At 39.0% G+C, this 20,424-nt stretch overlaps 1 protein-coding gene across 8 annotated transcripts in view; it reads right to left on the reverse strand.

Annotated features, from left to right (window-relative positions):
- Nucleotides 1-20,424, reverse strand: part of FBXW11 (F-box and WD repeat domain containing 11) — a 131,412-nt gene that overhangs the window by 34,670 nt on the left and 76,318 nt on the right. For 6 of the 8 annotated variants that reach the window (XM_057540283.1, XM_007171360.3, XM_007171365.3 and 3 more), the window contains 2 exons: nucleotides 10,734-10,796; nucleotides 7,177-7,402 (listed from right to left, as the gene is read on the reverse strand). In XM_057540283.1, coding sequence (XP_057396266.1) covers nucleotides 7,177-7,402; nucleotides 10,734-10,796 — 289 coding nt within the window. The remainder of the gene's footprint in view (nucleotides 1-7,176; nucleotides 7,403-10,733; nucleotides 10,797-20,424) is intronic. The other 2 variants (XM_028163769.2, XM_007171366.3) reach the window with 1 other exon arrangement.

The following is a 20,424-nucleotide window of genomic DNA, read 5'->3' on the forward strand; positions in this document are numbered from 1 at the left end:
GCCCATATCTCTCTATTCAGTCCTCAAGGATATTTGGAGAAACTTTGCCCCATGAAGACACTACCATCTTTATTTATACCATGTTTCTGACTTGCTAGTCTCATAACTTGATCCAAAAAGGAAATCAAGTGAATTTGGTATGGTTACTCTCCATGTTTCCTTGCTGGTGCTTACTACATAAAGTTGGTATTGTAATTTTTTGTTTACAAGTTGGCACTAGCTGCTTTGTGTCACTTTTAAACATATATAACCCATGTTCATTATAGAAAAACTATAAAATGCATATAAGCAAATACCTTTAAATCCCTAAACCCCACCTCTCAGAGATAATGGCTTTTAACATTCTGTATACTATATCTTTCTAGGATTACACAACCCTACATAGTCTTTTCAACAGCTGATTAACTTTTGATAATCCATTTGAGAATTAGGCTAGAATGGAACATCAAATTCAATAGCCAATAGCTCCCAAATACACCTTCTCCAGTTCTCCCGTTCTTAAGACCAGGAAATCTGCTTATCAATCATCTCTGGGTACTATCATGCAGGATTACCAAACACAGTTGTACAAGCTGTATGTGCAAAATTGTACCCAGTAGCTCTGCCTACTGGTTTTCAATTACTTCTCAATGTTCCACAATTCTGAAAATCACAGCCTTAGGTTCTGTCACTATCCTGGCACACAACATTTTTAGCTCTACTTGTTATAGGAGCTATGTTAAAGACATCTTCATATCTTTCTTGGACTACAATTTTTCTGTCCTTTCTGGTTTTAAAACCATTATTCTTAGTGGGGAAATAAAAAAGGATAAGTTAAATGAGGAGTGAAAATATGCTGTTTCTTTCTATTACCACTACAGCATCTATTCCAAGTACACTGTCCCTTCATTCTTCATGCTCTTGCTCCAAACAGTTGATTATTTTATTTGTTTTTAACTATCCCAAATTCCTTAACCATTTTGGACAATTTCACATTATTTGGGGCTTGGCCTTCTTGATACCATTTTCAAAGGTTCAGTCTACCTTTTTGTGTATCTCCATGCCCCTTTCTTCCATCTCCTGTCCAAGTGTATTTAAAATCAGGGAAATTCATGGATAATCACATGGGGTTCTACTTGTGCCTATCCACTGATAGGATTAGCAAATTATTAATCAGAACTTTAAATTTCAGAATCTCTCTACCGTCTTTAATCATATTTTCTTTTACAGTCTCTGGCCATGGCCTAATAAACTTAGCTCTTCTCTGAATTCTTCTAATTCTGGGGTACTTATTTGACTATCTTCTAGTTTCTACACTTAATATGAGAACACAGTCACTTTCCAAGGTTTATGTTAATTCTAATCACTAACCAAATCCTCCTAATTGGTTATAAACACACCCCTAACCAATTCCCCTCTCAAATCCTCTGCTGAGAGAGGAAATGAACAGACAAGAACACATTATATAGCTGTCTTTTCAGGCCTCAGTGGCTGCCACATCCCCATGGTCTATATATGAACTGGGAAAGCTGCATCCAAATCCTCCACCTGGCTGGGCAGTCTATGAGCTGGTTCTCAGAAGCCTGTGTGGTTATACTTGAATCACTTAGGGTTACTGATCTGAGAAACAACAGCAGCAGAAACAGCTTCCTAAATATCCTCCTGATCCACTGAATCAGAATCTCTAGATGGTGGGGCCCAGGAATCTGTATTCTTAAGAATTACTACCAGATAATTCTGACATGCTGGGAACTACTGCTTCATGGCAATAATATCCCTTTTAGTCCTCACTGATTTCCCGTCACCTCAATATCTCACACCACTGGGCTATCAATGAGATTCTGCATAAAGAAGCTCATTATTAGACACGTACTTCCTACTCTTTCAAATGCCACTGGTCAAATTCGGCAACATCTCAGTGAAATCCATGAGATTTGATTTATTTCCTTTTGGTAATACTTTAAATTCACTTCATCCTTCTAGGGGGTAGCATGTTTTAGTCTCTCGGAAAATGCACTGGCTATAGAGCCATATAATCTGGGTTGAAGCAAATCAGTTTCCCTTTTTGGATCTCAGTCTTCCATAAAATAGGAATGATATTAAAAGCCTAAGAAGGATCATCTCGTATAATCTGCATGATAACCCTCTGAGATAGGCTATAAATAGCCTCATTTTATAGAGAAGGAACTTCTTAATCTTGTTGGAAAGGTTAATAAGGGGAGGTTATTCAGGAGCCAGATACAGAGCAGGTACTCGATAAATGTCAGTCTCTCTTCTTCCCTCTTCCAGAAATCACTTTAGCTGATATCACTGGTCAAGGAAGCTAAGCAGTAGTCCCCTTCCTTGTTACTTTCTGCAGAGAAAATCTGACACACCTCCCCTAGCAAATCGCTAATTCCTCACTAACAGCTTGGAGTAAGTCTCATACCCCTTAAATATTTAAAGAAGAATAGGAATCACACAACCTCTATTTTGGGCACCTTGGAGTAGCTAGCCCCAGGAGCCATGCAGACCTTATAACTTTCTGGTTTCAAGACTATTCAGAACAAAGAGGTTACTGAATAAGGTGGTCCATTTGCCTGGGCTAGAAAGTGCTCTGAGGTGTTAAAGCTAAGCATTTTCTTAAGTATCAATGTCTGGCTCTCATTTACTCTATGGTGCTGAGACGCCCCCATCTCCTGCCACCCCCCTTCCCAAGGCAATAAGAGGACACATTATGGCCTCAGAAAATGAGTCCAGAATACTGCACACACAGTGCTGAAGAAGTGCTGCTGTTGCTAATTATAGGCACCAGATGAAGGTCTGGAAATTTTTCAATAATAAATTAAAACAATTAAAAGGCAAAATTTTCAAAGCTCAATATGTAAATAACATTGTACCAAAATGAAACTCAAATGTGTAATGTCAGTTCAATGCCCTTGACTATAGCCAGTTTTAAGACAGCTGCTTAGATCATACAATTACAGAAACTTTTATTATTTTAGAAACACATTTCAAAGAGCAGCTGCAAAGAAATTTCCTTCCCCACCCACCCCTGCTGTCCCTTCTCCCTCCCTAGTCACAGATCTAGTGGTAAAATCTGAAGTTAGAAACTTTCTTTCCTGACAGCAATAGTCTGTCAGTGGATGCCTTTAACTTGGAATATACTGACCTAAGGATTCAGACACAAATGCTCAGGTCACAAAGTCCAACATTTTGTTATGCCAACAAAGTGGCACACACACCTACCTAAATGATGTCAGGATGAATCAATTCGGAAATCAGTGGGTGAATAATTAAAACTTCCTGGCAATAAATCGTATTGCAGGTGCTTCCTGCCTCTCTGGGCTTTTTTTTTTTTTTTAACTGCCATCCTCAGAATACCCACCAGATGCTAGGCATATTATATACACTGTCTTTAATCTTCACAATATCCTATAAAGTATTATTATCATTCCCACACAGATAAGGAAACTGAGGCTCCAAAAAGTGAGCTCACATAACTATTAGGTGCAGGGGCTGGGATTCAAATGGAGGGGCTGTCAAATCCAACATCCATCATCTTTCCACTCTGTCATGCTGGATCTCTGACCCTGCATCCAGCCTAAAGCCTACACTCCGGTTCTTCCACATCTCCCAAGACCTCTGATCTAATCTCTGTCACATTCACAGTCCATAATGGTTTATCATCCTTACTTGAGGATGAGACAAAAGAATAAACCATGGCCAGGAAGGTAAGTGTTTTTAAAATTCTTAATTGCTTAGACACCTCACCAAACAGATCACCAATGCTTATCGTCCTTCTTGAAGTACAATCTGTCTCTACTTCAAATGGTATAAATTTTCCCTTTAACAACAGTTCTTACAAACCACAAACTTAGCCTGCAGAAATTGACATTGCAGACTAAACATTTACCATGATTTTTAGAAAAGCATATCATAATTATCACTTTTTCCACTGAACCAAAAGGAGCCAGAGACCACAAACATTTTCCATTTTCCCTATACTGACAGGTACGATATTCACAGTAAGCATTAAAAAGTCAAAACTATAGACCGTTTTTATAGAATTAATGGTTTTCACAATCAAAAGAAGTCTTAAGTAGACTGTCAATTTCAACAAAGTAAAAATTCAAACTAAGGATCATCTACAGTAAAAGTTAAACACCAAACCAGGATAATGATTAGTAAGTTGTTCCACACATTATTAAATCTAAGTATGAACAAACACATGGACCTGTTTCTCCCCTAATGCTCTTAAGGCAAGATCTGTGCTAAGGAACTAATGCCAGATTTAATCCAAGTCTACTAGACACTAACTAACACAATCAACTTGGCCAGCTTGTCCCCAGCTATTAGATTCATATGTATGATATATACTGACATATGTATATATGTTCAGATCAAATCCTGTTAAAACAAATAGCATTTTAACAAAAATATTTCCATGTCCCAGCCAATGGTCCGTTCATTTCATGTAATACTCGATACCACAAAATTCCACTTTAACAGAGATATGGACAATGCCTTAAAATTCGCTGTAATGAAAACTGAATTGTATGCAATTATACTAACCATATTTATATACATAACACATGTTCATCTGTTCTGTCTCTCCTCCAATTCTGTACACTCCCCAAGAGAAGGGGTTGCCTCTGAACTATACTCTGCAAATCAAGAGAACTACAACAGTGCCACCTCGTGGATATTCTGTAAACATAAGTTGAGTTCCCTGGTGCTCTAAAATGTTTGAGAGGCAAATTATAGGGAAAAAATAAAAATAAACCAAAACAACAGAAAGCAAACAGAATGGATTTGCCTCAAAAAATGGGAGCATAGTTTCATTTATTTAAAAGCACTTAAGAGGAACAAGTATAACTGTCAACTTTAAAAACTACCCTGTCTTTTCTTGGTGTGAAATGTAGCATGAGTCAGTAGAAAGCCTTGGATGAGGGGGGTTCTGAGTTCTGGGCTGCACATACAGAGGAGCTGCAGCACATGCGCACTCATCTTACTCAAATTCACCTATAATTCTCTCTCTTATGCAATTAGAAGCATAGCTCTTCTCTCCCACTCTCTCTCTCTTATAATTAAAAGTAAATGTTGCTGAATTGGGGTGTAAACCATGTAGTCTATACTTGAGGCCAGTTTAAGGCACTGTCCAGAGTAATCTTAACTGGAAGTGATTTCAGCTTTTGCACCAACCCCCGCCATCACCCGCAAAATCACAATAACCAAGATGTACGATCTTAGGCATTTCACCCAATTCTCTGATCCTTGGCTTCATAATCTACCCAATGAGAAACAGCACTAAGTGACGGCTAAGATCCCTTTCGGCAATTAAATACTATGATTCTAGAAAAAGAGGGTTCATGTTTTGCTTTTCTAGAAATACTAATTCAAAAAATGAGGAAAATAATGCTACATCTCAGCATATAAAGAACAGTAGGGTCAAAATTTTCTAAGCTAACTCTCAGATATCCTTAAAACACTCCCTTTGTAGAAAGTAAACTTACAAGTTCTAGAAGAGGGATTAGGAATCAGAGGCTGGCATGTCACTGTGCATTCCCAGGTTTCAGGCCTGAGGCATGAGCCCAGGTCCTGTCTACTGTGGAAATACTTAGACTATGGAGTCGTGATGCACTGTAAATCACAGACAGGCTAAGAGAGAAGCTACTCTTTGAGGAGCCATCCAGAAGCTCTGAAAAAAGGGTAGGGCTGGTGGCAATGCTACTGGTTTATCCCTGGCTATTTCTAGGCATACCCTGGCACAGCAGCTGTAACCTCCAGGTTACCCTGACCACGTTAGAGGAGAATGTTCTGGCCAGCAGTCTCACATTCTCTTCAAGAGTGAAATCTCTCTATCTTACCTAGACACACTTAAAATAAAAAATTTAAAAAAGAACACAGAGAAGAATTAACGAGTGACCAAAAATCAAAGAGGGGGACTTCCCTGGTGGCGCAGTGGTTAAGAATCCACCTGCCAATGCAGGGGACACAGGTTCAATCCCTGGTCTGGGAAGATCCCACATGCCACGGAGAAACTAAGCCCGTGCGCCACAACTACTGAGCCTGCGCTCTAGAGCCCGTGAGCCACAACTGCTGAGCCCGCGTGCCACAACTACTGAAGCCCACGCGCCTAGAGCCTGTGCTCTGCAACAAGAGAAGCCACCGCAATGAGAAGCCCGTGCACCACAACAAAGAGTAGCCCCTGCTCGCCGCAACTAGAGAAAGCCCGCGCGCAGCAACAAAGACCCAACGCAGCCAAAAATAAATAAATAAATAACTTAAAAAAAAAAATCAAAGGAGGATGAACAGGCAGAGCACAGCAGGTTTTTAGAGCAGTGAAACTGTTCTGTGTGACACTATAATGGTAGATACATGTCACTATTCATTTGTCAAAAGCCACAGAATGTACAACACCAAGAGTGAACCTTAAAGTATGTACTTTGAGTGATAGTGATGTGTCAGTGTAGGTTCACGTACTGTAACAAATGTACCACTCTAGTGTAGGATGTTGATAGCAAGGAGGCTGTGCTGGGGGTTGTTGTGGGTCAGGGGGAGGATATAGAAACTGTACTTTCTGCCCAATTTTGCTGTGAACCTAAAACTGTTGTAAAAGTAGTCTTTTTTTTTTTTTTAAACCAAAGTAAACTTAACTAGGGGGTGAGGAGGGAGAGAGAGAGAAAGAGAAAAGGGAGAGAAGAACACACTCATGCAGGGGTAGGATAGTGAGGGAGAGGATGCAGAAATAAGTTTTAAGAAATGTAATAAGACGTTATCAATTTCCCCAATACTTTTCTGCCATTCCCTAAGTGTCACTTCAGATATAAATGAACATCTTAAATTTGGGGACACTTCCCAAACACTGTAGGAAAAATTGTCCCATATTAAAAAAAAATACTTATAAAGGCAAAATGCAGATTCTATAGACACCACATCAAAATAAGAAGTACAGCATTAATTCACTAATGTAGCAATAGTATTGACCAATGATCAACACTATTAATCACAGAAACTGCCTACAGTTCCTAGATAGATGCTAAATTATAACTCCTCTTCAAGTACCACATATTAAAGTACAGTATGTTTCCCAAAGAAATGCGGTCTCACACTGTACTCATTCATTCATTTCACAAACACCTACTCGGGTCCGTCTAGGCTCTTGGGCTGGGCACTCTTCCACTTCTCAGCTTTTTAAAAAACAAGCATGGTTACCTGGTAAAGCGGTAATAAAGTCCCGCTGCAACATGGGCTTCAGGTAAGAGTTAATATGTCCATGCTGGTAATGACACATTCGTGAAATAAGGTGTTCCACAAATTCCACTTGATCTGATTCAGACCACTGGTCAAAATATTTAATACACAAGTCTTTTTCTTTTTGATAGTTTCCTTCTGATGGCCTCTTTCTGGAGACGATCACTGATGATGTTCCATTACTTATCTATTTTAGAAAAACAAAAAAATAATTAGTTTGACAAGGAAAATAAATCTTAAGAGCATATCATCAGAAACATTTTTTTGCCCTGTGTATTTATTCTTAAAATGGCAGTTTTACCCTAAAGCTAAACTCACTCCTTTATTAATTAATTCAGGAAATAATTAAAAATGTATTCAGGGCCCATGTACTCGAATTAGTCACTAAAGTAATGATAAAGTCAGAGTTCTATCTAAAGCTAAATGGTGTCTTAAATCATCATTCTCCAATGCTTATTCCAAAACCGTGCTGTTATCAGTTAACTAATGTTGGAGAAGACCATCTTAGAAAAACTGTTCAACTTGGCAAAGTGGCAACTGATTGATTATTGATGGTTTGTTTTCCTTCCTCAAAGTTGGAAGGTAAAGCTATATTCATCTATGCAAATAGTTCTCACACTTGTGCATGCATCAGAATAACAAAAGAGCTTGTTAACACACAGACTGCCGGGGCCGCCGTGGAGGTTCTGATTCTACAGGTCTGGAGTAGAGCCTGAGCTCTTCCAGCAAGTCCTCAGGTGATGCTGATGCTGCTGGTCTAGAGACTGCACTTCAGGGACCTCACTCTGAAAACCACTGGTCTATGGAACGGAGAAATCAGAGAGCAATTCAATCTAAAAAGCTTCATTTTACCTAACAGTTTCAATCTCCTCCGTATTATTTCCAGGGCTGCTAACTGCTGACAGAATAGTTTACAGACTTTCACTCCCTCTTTCAGTCACCTACTCAGAAAGTGACCCAAGGTAAACCACATATGCCTGAAAAGTTCCTCATCTTATTTAGTTGGTTTATGGATATCCCACAGACTCCTATACTAATAGTTGCATCTCTCATCAAATCTACATGGTCCTTGCATAAAATCAGTATGCTTTTTAAAAATTGAAACTACATATACTGCATCTGGACAACAATATCCAAAAAAATCTAAATCCCTAGACTGAAGCTACAACTGCTACTGATATTATGAGGCTCAGTAATTTCCCTGTTTACAAACAAAAGAACCTCAATACTTTTGTCAAACATTTGCCAAGCCATCTGTTCATCACTATTCTGAACGCCCCTTTATGTGTAACACTAGAAGGAATAACATATAAGAGAATTTTGAAAACTGAAGAGTTGCATCACAAACATCCATTAATTCCATTAGGAGCTTATTTCAGAAGTCTTACATGGGAAGAACCAAGAGCTTTTGTTATCAGTATATCCCCTAACTTAAAGTGAACTGAACCCATCCCAGAAAGAAGACATCCTTTGTAAATATCCAAAGGCATCTTTGGCCTTCCTTGGTAAAATCTTAAAAATCCTTCATATCTGAAGTGAGTTCTTATGTCGACATTTAGAGGTATAAACCTGGAAGGCATTAATCTCCCACCTCACTTATCTTAACCACTTCCTTGTCTGAGAACGTTTTTTCCCTTATATTTTGGGTGAGGGAGAGCTCACTGACACCGGGCACCACCAGGGGGCAGCATTGAACAGAGATTTTTGATGTTGCTTGTAGTAAAACATTCATTATCAAACAGAACCAAAAACATCAGCATTAAGAACAGTCAGATGAAGTAAAAATTCTTTGCTGTGGTGAATATCAGCTAGCATAAGGAGCACCTTTGCTACTTCTAAGCATAAGGATGTTCACCATAATGTTATAATAAAATTCAGAAAAAACTACCCAGTTACAGGCAACTGGTTAAAGTGAATTATAATACATCTACACAAAGTACTACAATGCAGCCATTAGAATTAGGTTTATAAAGTAAGATTTTAATAACAAGAGAACATGTTTATGAAATAGTATTAGGAACAAAAGAATTTTATATAGCATATGATCACAATAATTTGTGTGAAGGGGAACACGCCAAGAAAAAGTAAAGAATATAAATGAAAATGTTAAAAGTGCCTAATCTTGAGAGAGAAAGCTACATATTTTTTCCTTCCCCTTTTCTTTCTACATTTTTTTCATAATAACTTGCCAAAATAATTGCTTTCGTAACAAGTTAAATTATGGTAACAACTTGAATTTGTGTAGTGCTTTACTATTTATAAAATACTTTCACACCCATTATCTCACTTGATAAACAAAAGGGTTATTATTTCATTTACAGAAGGGTTCCTAACCATCTAGCCTCCTTAGAGCATCGGTATACCATTAACTAGTTGACTGAAAGACAGATGAAAAAAAAAAAAAAAAACCTGAAAGCTAAAGTGTTAAGAACCACTGTGAACTGAAAATCAGTAGTAAATTAAGAGAATCCTGTTGCAAATACCAGACGTGGAGGGAACAGAAGTCAGTCTGCACAAAGTTCCCCCTAAAATAACAGTATGTGCCCAATTCTACAGCACATTTTCCATTTCTATTTCTAACCACCTGCTTGGCCCAGAAAGATCTTCCTGGAATTGCACTGCTTTGTTTCTTTTCATCGTAAATTTGTTGGGGACACTTTATTCTTGCTAACGCCTTTGCTTCAAATCAAATGAACCCAGAGAATTTTTTTTTATCATTATTCTCTTCAGATTTAGATTTGTTTTGCCTTTAATTGTATCTTCATGAAGGGAAAAATTATGTGTACCATAATGGTTGATGAACACACGAAATCATGAAACTTTATATGCTCTCCATCCCGCGCCTTACAAAAAAACTGGGGGATTGGAAGGAAAACTGGAAAACTAAAATAGAGCTAGGAGAGAAGGAAACTGAATTTAAAAGGAAAAGGCAAACAAATAGGAAACAGGAGAGAAGGGTGACGGCTGGGCGAAAAGGTCAGTGCATACACTGGTATGCGGCATGGTGCCATTCTGGTGGCAAAGGACACCACCACTGTCCATCTTTGGCTTAGACAGTGGCCCCAGAGACGGGATATTCTGGGCTGCAGCCAACTTCAGAATCTTGGTGAGAATTCCTAAATTCTTTACTATTCATAATGACACTTCCCTAAGGAAAAGACGATAAATTAGGGTGAACTCTTTTTTTTTTTTTTTTTTTTTTTAATGTGGACCATTTTAAAAGTCTTCATTGAATTAGTTACAATATTGCTTCTGTTTTATGTCTTGGTTTTTTGGCCCTGAGGCATGTGGGCTCTTAGTTCCCCGACTAGGGATCGAACCCCCACCCCCTGCATTGGAAGGTGAAGTCTTAACCACTGGACCGCCAGGGAAGTCCCAGGGTGGATCCTGAAACTAGCAGAATTGCACAAAAGAAAACAAAAGTACTTGGCTCTTAGTTTCACTGAGGACAGGAGCTGAGGGAGCATCTTATCTACAGTAAGTCAATTGCTATCTTATCTGTGCGCCGTCATTCCTACCTGCCAAAGAGTATTTTTCTTTGGGGACTCATCTTCATTTTGATCCTCCATAACTGAAGTGTTCTAAGGGGGGAAAAACAGGTTATTTGAATTATGCCGAGTTTTGCAAATCCTAAATAACTACACCAAAATATAGTTTTGAAAACCCAAACTGGAGTGTACCAACACCAACCCAAGAGCTGTTTGGCTTGTGGCTAACACATGCCATTTTGGGTCAACAGGGGTGTTTTCATCTTTCATCAATCATTAGTTAGTGGTTGGACAAAAGTAAGCATAAAGTCTTTATGAAGGTTGGGTGTACTTAGAAAACAGGCTAAATTATGGGAGTGGGGCTGAAGCTCTACCTCAATCATCCCTGTTATTCTTTTAACCTGAAGAAAGAAGCCCCAGAGACCCACTAAGTTCCTGATGATTGCACAAAACATTTACTAGAATGTCTGCTATTCAGTAGCCCACCCCAGCCATCAGCAATTAGAAGTGACAAAGCCCTGGAAGCCCCCCTGCCTTTCTTTTTCCTCCCTTGATGGCCTTGTTTCTCTGGAATGGCTTTGCAATCTCCCCTAGCAAGCATGGTGGGTGCCCCAATCTTTTCCCTTAAGAGGAGGATGCCGTTAGCCAGCAACAATCTGGCTTGCCTTGGGAATGCATTAGCTTTTGATTTTTGTGTTTACTGCACAAAGAGGCACTGTGTATTCTTTCTGGTGACCTAGTCGCTCAATAGATGCCCATTAACTGGAGATTATACATGATTGGATTTTCCCTTTTGAAGCTCCTACCTAATAGCTAAATGGAAACTTAATGAGAAGGGGAAGTGGGAGAGTTGTGTTCTGAAAGGAATAACAACTCATTTATGGATAGCAGTCTCGCTAAGATTCCTTCCCAAACCTAAAATTCCAAGATTGGGGTACAAAATTTAAACTATAACATTTGTCCCATAGTATTAGTCAAAAAGATCCTATAGATCTATTTAAGTCATCAGTGTTTACAAGAGCTTGTTTACTGCCTATAGGGAATAAGCCTACCTCTCAAATTTTCCCTGTTTTTCCTTTATGTTCTTCAAGTTGTTAAATGTTTGGGCATATACAGTATTTCCAAACACTCCATTTGAAAATACCCAACGTAGGTGATGGCAGAAGAATCACCACTGGACACTAGTGCTCTGCAGGTCTCACAGCAGGCTCTGATCAGATATGTAGAATGAGGGCTTCCCTAGTGGCACAGTGGTTAAGAATCTGCCTGCCAATGCAGGGGACACAGGTTCGAGCCCTGGTCCGGGAAGATCCCACATGCCGCGGAGCAACTAAGCCCGTGCGCCGCAACTACTGAGCCTGAGCTCTAGAGCCCGCAAGCCACAACTACTGAAGCCCGCGCACCTAGAGCCTGCGCTCCACAACAAGAGAAGCCACCGCAATGAGAAAGCCTGCACACCACCACGAAGAGTAACCCCTGCTCTCAGCAACTAGAGAAAAAACCCGCGTACAGCAGCAAAGACCCAAGGCAGCCAACATTTAAATAAATGAATAAAATAAAATAAATTTAAAAAAAAAGAAAGAGATGTAGAATGATATAGTAGAAAAGCCAAAGGCTTTGAAACCAAAGAGAGAAGTAGGAATCCAGATTTGGTCACTTACTCTGTGTGTGTGTGTGTGTGTGTGTGTGTGTGAGAGAGAGAGAGAGAGAGAGAGAGAGAGAGAGAGAGAGAGAGAGAGAGAGATCGATCGATCCTGAGCAAGTTGTTCTACCCATGGACAAACACAAACCACACAAAGTTGTGGGGATTGAGACTACCAGCACGGTGCTTGGTGTATAGTGGGTATTCAAAAACTCCGTTTATGCCCTGCTTTGAAGATAGTACTTTCCCCCAAGTGTTATCTTCTCATGCTTTTCTAACCTCAGACTTTGACAGAAAGACTCCAGATGGTTGCCTAATAGGGAAAACCCACTGGCTTCCTTGATAAAACCTTATAAGCCGCATAACACCGAGGTCTGCAATGGGGAAGGGGGACAGGAGGGCAGGGCTCCCTATGTTAAAGTCAACCATGAGCTAGAGAGGAAGGAAGTGTGTCCAAGTGTCCAAAGCAGGTCTAAAGTGGTGGCAGCAATAAATGATCCTGAATGGGAAAGGGGGGATGAAGAATAGGGAAACACAAGTAGTATTCCTCCCTCAAATTTTCCTTTTACTGCTATCTTGAAGGGCTTAGGGATTAATAAAGCTGGCAGGTTTCCTTAGGGGAATGAACAAAGTGGGAACAGTGACTCAGTATATCACCTGGATCTGACTGGTAGTTACAAAGGCATCCTTGCAACATCACAATGTCCTGGGTTCTGAGAGAGTGGCAAGAAGAAAGAATGGCTGGGAACACAGAGAGGTGAGCGTGCCAAATGGAAGAGAGATGGGAAGTAAGTTCCTGCTCCCTCGTCTCCAGGCAGCCCAGGAAATGTGTGAAGGAGGTATATGTGCACAGGGTTTTGAACTCCAAACTTTTAAAACACAGGAGTCTGAATACACCAGAGCTATTCTGACGTAAGCTACCTCAATACTTTCCTCACTCAGGGAGGAAACAAAAAAACGTCAGAAGTTCCTGCAAACTACACAAGAAACAACCGTCTTTCCAGTAAGAAAATTTAATTCTTCCTTTCAGTCATTCCAAAACAGAGAAATGGTGTTTATTTACATAGCTGAGAAGGAAACAACCCCTCTGATAAAAATAGCAACTACTCTCTTAAGGCTTGATGAAAGTGGATAAAGACATACAATTTAGTAAAACTGTATTTAATAGAGCCCTGTGGGGGCTGGAATACATATTTTTTTCAATTTCTCTTACAAAGCCTTCAGGAAAAGATGCCAAAGGGAAAACACTGCCCTCGAGCTACACTGATCAGAGGATCATTTCCAAAGAGTAATCCAGGTGACACAAGAGATGCTCAGAGGAAAAAGGGTCCTGGGGTCTAGTTAAGTTTGACAAATGCTGCATGCTCACGTGTGTGCTCTCCCCTGCCACCCTTCTTCCTTTCCTACACACACCCCCCCCCCACAATGCACTTCGTTAAGATACTAAAGGCTCTGACATCTCATAATTTAAAAAATCAGGTTAGATTAGTTTAACACAGCTATCCCTAATTTGTTGGATATGGCCACCCCCCTTTTACACTCTCTCAATAAGAGCTCAGCACACTGGCAAACAGTGGACTAGGGCAGTAGCATGGCACAATTCCTTCCTCCTCCCACTTCACTACATGGATACTGCTGGGAGACAAAGGAAATGCCCACTTTTGGTAAACACAATATACACCTCTCCTATTCCTCAATATCTTATGTGGGGATAAGAATGGGTGGCAAGCATCGAAAATTCTAAGAGCCACAGGTTTTACTTTTTAGTCACTTTGACGGGGCTTCCCGGGTGGCACAGTGCTTGAGAACCCACCTGCCAATGCAGGGGACACGGGTTCAAGCCCTGCTCCGGGAAGATCCCACATGCCGTGGTACAACTAAGCCCGTGCACCACAACTACTGAGCCTGCGCTCTAGAGCCCGTGAGCCACAACTACTGAAGCCCAGAGTCCACAACTACTAAGGCCTGTGCACCTAGAGCCCATGCTCCACAACAAAAGAAGCCACCGCAATGAGAAGCCCGTGCATCACAATGAAGAGTAGCCCCCGCTCGCCCCAACTAGAGAAAAGCCTGCACACGGCAATGGAGACCCAGCGCAGCCAAAAATAAATAAATAAATAATCATTTTGACTTTTATTCCTTAAAGGTTTAATAGACAAAAGGTCACAAGTTCAAGGGTGAGGTAAGAAAAACAATGAGCCTTCCTTCCAGGAGAAAAGGAAGGTGGTTTCCTACATCCAAGCTCTCAGATGAAACCATGAGGTAAGCCAATCTGAGAGCTGAAATCCTCTTCTAAGTCTCCAACACTTCTGGGAAAGGAAAGTTCTTTGAAATACCAACCTGGCTTAATCACTTCCTACTCTTCTCATCATCATCTCTTTCCTCCTACACCTACCAAGAAGCATCACATGCAAACAAACAAAAAACGTAGACCTTCCTACTACCAATGGAAGATACAATCTAGGAAGCAGCAGCTAGACTCTAGGGCAGATCAACCTTAGTACTAGTGACATTTGGGGCCAGATTAATTCCGTGGTGTGGGGGGGTGGCTGTCCTGTACAATGTAGGATGTCAGGCAGCATCCCTGGCTTTTCCCTGCTAGTTGCCAGTAGCAACCCCTTCCCCTGCCCTAACTGTGATAACCAAAAATGTCTCCAGATTGCCAAATGTCAGGGGTGGGGATTGGGGGTGCAGGGCAACAAAACTGCCCCCTCCACTTGAGAGCCACTGCTCTACGGGTGTGAGCTCCTAAACTCGCTTCCTTAGGAAAATAAACTAAAAATCACTGCCATCTCACACCTGGCCTTTCTTTCTTTCTCTTCAGGCTTCTTTTCCTTTAACCCCTGTGACAGTATGTGATTTCTTCAAATACAGACTGATCACACCATGGTCAAGTAATTCATAGAGTACATAGATATCTAAATTCTGGGGTAAATCCTGCTTGCCATTCAATGCCTATCCAGGAAAACTTGATATAAGGAGTTCTTTACTAGAGATCCATGGGCTTGGGGGTGTGGATGAGGGTGATAAATATCATGAAGTCGTATATAAAAGTTAGTGTGTATACAGTCCTCCAGAAAGAAGATCCAGAGCTTTCATTAGATCTCAAAGGTGTCCCAAATGTAATAAAACAGCAAAGCATGTCTTTGACCAAATAGGTGGCCAGGGTGGATGGAGCCTAGGTATACGTGTTTTGCTTTGCTTTAAAGTTCTCCAGGTAATTTCTATGTATGTCTCTGCTTTAAAATCACTGCTATGGCAAAATGATGTGGTCCATGTAGTACCACCATCCTAAGGAAATTGCACTGATACCGTCATGACAGACTCCATCCCAATATGTGGTATTTCAGAACTACCAAATACCATGAGAATCTAATGCTTGTTCCTTCTCTTATAAAGCCTTCAGGAGAAGATGCCGAAGGGAAAATGATGCTCTCAAGCTACACTGATCAGAGGATAACTTCCAAAGAGTATTCCAGGTAACACAAGAGATGTTCAGAGAAAAAAGGGTTCTGAGGTCTAATTGAGTTTGACAAATGTGGTGCACTGCATGAGTGTTCCCCCCACTCCGCTCCCAGAGGTTACGATACACTTCATTAAGATACTAAAGGCTCTGTAACATCTCATAATTTAAAAATCAGGCTAGATTAGTTTAACCTAGCTTTCCCAAGTTTGCCGGATATGGCCACCCCCCTTTCACACTCTCTTAATAAGAGCTCAGCACATACTGGCAAACACAGGACTAGGGCAATAGAATGGCATGATTCCTTCCTCCTCCCAATTCACCGGACAAATACTTTGGGGGGGGGGGGGGTGGGCAGGGAGGGCCAAGGAAATGCCCACTTTGGTAAACACAATATATTCCTCTCCTATTTCCCATCATCTTTCCCAGTCTGCTATATAGGGTTAGTCTGTGTAAAAGCACAGCAGGCTCTAAGCAGTGATATATCTTTGCCAGTAGGTGCCACCAACTAACACAGAATATATTTCACTTGGAAAATTCCCTACTTTAAGAGTTATGTAAGAGGAATCAATTTCCTACTTTAAAAATCCTACAAATTCTGCATTTTGGCTTTCATGATGAGAAATGCTTATACAATGTAAGGTTTTCTTATCAAAAACATCTTTACTCCTTAGAGGAAGCAAAAACAAAAACAAAAACCTTACAAAGGATCTAGAAAACATGCGGGCATTTTGCCATTTTCTCTTGTGTTTTTAAATGTTTGGATTTAAGAAATTAAGGATAACAGATACATTGTGCAAAATGTTATTAGATAACTTTAGTCTCTGTACTAGGCTTATTTCACATTGTCTTTTTCTTAACATTTAAAAAAATTTATTTTATTGAAGTATAGCTGATTTACAATGTTGTGTTAATTTCTGCTGTACAGCAAAGTGATTCAGTTATACATATATATGCATTCTTTTTCATATTCTTTTCCATTATGATTTATCACAGGATATTGAATAGAGTTCCCTGTGCTATACAGTAGGCACACATTGTCTTTTAATCTTCAGAAAAAATATGTAGGTAGACATTCCAATTTTACAGAAGAAATTGAGGACCACAGAAGTAAGTAACTGGCTCAGATCTAGGTCTGTTCTACTCAGAAATCGATGTACTTTCTATACAGAAAAATACAGCTCAGGTGTTTTCCAACTGCTGGTTGTAGCCTATGAAATCAATTTAATGGGCTGTAACCAGCACTTTTAAAATAAAAAGCGAAATTGAATCCAGGCATTCCCCTGCCCACAAGGGTAAGCATAACAAAAAACACACAGAAAGGCTAAAAGCAATAAGCAAAAACATAACAGGAAAATTCAAATTAAAAGGAAAGCAAAAGTCATTATTGCAAGGAGAGCAATATTCAAGTCAAACCACTGAATAACATAAAGAGCTTTAAAACTCTCTAAAAAGCAAAAATCTGTAAAGAGGATAATGTGTGCTTTTATATACTGAATAAAATTCCACAAAGTACAAAACAGTTAGAAATATTTTTTAAATTTTTTAAGCACCTTTTCATCTTCGACAGATCAAGCAGACCAACCAACAAACAACACTTGATTTTCCATGGAACGGAACAAAAAACTGATAGAGAATCCTAGGCCACAGAAGAAATCTCAAATACAGTTAGAAAGCAGGAAGAGATTATATACATTTGAGAGCAGGCCAAGCAGAAAAGTCTAGATTTAGTTTGCCAATTATTACTTGCATAAATTCCAAAGGTAAATACACGGAACAATGACTGGCACAGGCAAACCAAACACCTTTGAGTTGTTATTGTTAATGCCATCTTGGCCCCTAATCTAGCCTACAATTCTTCCCCCTTAAACCTAAATCTTACCAACACATTGTTGGGAAATGAGATCAATGGAAAGCCAGAAGCATTCATTTGGAAAAAGAAGAGACAAGCTTGTCCAAAAAAGCAGCCCCTACCTCTCCTACCACTCTTGCAACTCAGAAGGAAGAAAGCCATGAATAAATACATCTATGCATACATGACTTTTTAATACAATGACTCCGGCCACCAGTAAGCACAACTTAATCAGAAACCTTCTCCTCCTCCACACAAACACTAAAATGTAGAAACAAACTAGCTGTTTTCTTTCTACAATATAATAAAACTAAAAAGTAATAAAAAATTTTAAATCCATTGGGAGTTTGACTGAAATCACTGCTACATGCTATTTCCAATGTAGTAAGTTTCCTTCCAACTTACCTAACCTGTACTTCCACTCAAATTTTTAACAAGTATTTGGCTGCTATTAACATTACATGACAAGATTATACTAAGGTATCTGGAAGAATAAATATCAGAGAGTTTTTCTTCCTTTCCTCAACACCAATTATTTTTTTAAAAGAGGGGAATGCGGGCTTCCCTGGTGGCGCAGTGGTTGAGAATCTGCCTGCTAATGCAGGGGACACGGGTTCGAGCCCTGGTCTGGGAAGATCCCACATGCCGCGGAGCAACTGGGCCCATGAGCCACAACTACTGAGCCTGCGCGTCTGGAGCCTGTGCTCCTCAACAAGAGAGGCCGCGATAGTGAGAGGCCCGCGCACCGCGATGAAGAGTGGCCCCCGCTTGCCGCAACTAGAGAAAGCCCTCGCACAGAAACGAAGACCCAACATAGCAATCAATCAATAAATAAATAAATCTTAAAAAAAAAAAAAAAAAAGAGGGGAATGCTTATGTTATTAGATATTAAAATTTTTCTTAAAAGCTATAATAATTAGTGTGGTACTAACAAAGCAAGACCAATGAAACAAAACAGGAAGTCAAGAAACAGATTCATTTACACTTATAATTTGTGTATGATGAAGTTAGAACTTCAAATAGGGGAGAAAGGGATCATTTAAGGAAGTATTAAAAATAAAAGTTAAATGCTACCTCATGTCACATACCAATATATACTATGGATAAAAAGAATCAAGTGTGAAAAACTCTAAAACCATAAAATGACTAAAAGCAATTACCAAACAGAAATAAAATTTAGATTTGACTAAAAAATTTTTTTAGCTCAGGAATGTTCATAATCAAATTTTAAAGACAAATACATTGGGGGAAATATTTTGGCATATGGTAAATAACTTACCATATAAAGATCTCTTATAAATTAGTTAGGAAACCAAAATTAATACTTTAATAGGCAAATAAGCAAAGAGTAACTACCAATATTGCAAAACAAGAAATTTAAATGGCTGTCAAAAATGAACACGTACATAACAAAGAAAGATGTAATTTTTCACCTATCAAATTAGTAACTTTATTTTTATATACTTTATAGGAACTGGGCTCTTTGGTAGGATTATAAATCGTTACCTTTCAGAGAGTATTTATCAACATATAACTTCAAAAATCACTACATAACACTGGACATAATTTAACTTACAGAAATTTATCCTAAGGAATTGTAGATCTACACAAAATTGTAGCTACAACAATTTATAACATAGAAAAATAGAAAACAATGTAAATGTCTAACAAGAGGGTTTGGACATCATTTAAATATATGATACAACAGGAGAAAATTTAAGTTCTTTCAAAAAACTTCTCTATTGAAGCATAATACATATACATAACATACATATATAAATACATATATATACATATACACACACATATATTACACACACATAAACACATATGCTCATGTATATAAGGTCTAGATGTAAATTTTATTTCTTACTGTAAAAACACTGAAAACCCCTGGTTAAGGTATTAGAGTACAATGAATCCCATACTGCAAAACTTACCACCTTTTCAGTTTTCTTTCAGTTCTCCTAATTATATCAAACGATATTTTCATATCTCTCTAATACCTCTAATTGTCTGTTCTTAACAAAAAGAGCTGGTCTCCTGTTCAGTTTACTGTAACAAACAGTATCTGGCTAGAATTTCATTATAGGTTTTGTTTTTAACGGTATTTATTTTTACAGTAACCTATCTCAGTATGTTGCCATTATTTCATGGCAACTTACAGTGATGCATAAGTTGCAGTGATGCATAGTTCCCTTTTCTGATTTTTCAAAGAAAGCAGATTTTAAAAATATGTGAAGTAGAACAAAAGAACAAATGTTATGCACATATCAAAAGCTGTGAAGGCTGCAGTCACCTGTCTAAAACTGGTGAAATACTATCTAAAAAGAATAGTGACATGAAAAATGGTCTAAACTATATTAAATGGAAAAAAAAGCAAGTCAAAATATGTCTGTATGACCCCATCTTTACAAATAAAATTTTATCTATCAATCTATTTATTTATTTAGAAAAGCAACTAGAAAAAGTGTTAAAATGCTAACAATACTATCTCTGTAGTTTTTATTTTCTTTTTCCTTATATAGCCCATCTAAATCTTCCTTAAAGACACATCTCTTTTCAATAACAATGAACAGTGATTTTTTTCAAAATGAAACTTAAAAAAGTAAAAGATCTACATCAAGACCCCAGATATATATGCTCTAGTTTAAAGAAAGAGAAACTAGTCACTGAAACTTCCAGCAGAGTCAGATGCTGCTGCATGTCATCAGACCTCTCTATGCCTGTTTCCTGATCCATAAAACTGAAGTGAAAACAGGGC

This window comes from Balaenoptera acutorostrata, chromosome 2 (genome assembly GCF_949987535.1).
Source record: "Balaenoptera acutorostrata chromosome 2, mBalAcu1.1, whole genome shotgun sequence".
NCBI lineage: Eukaryota > Metazoa > Chordata > Mammalia > Artiodactyla > Balaenopteridae > Balaenoptera > Balaenoptera acutorostrata.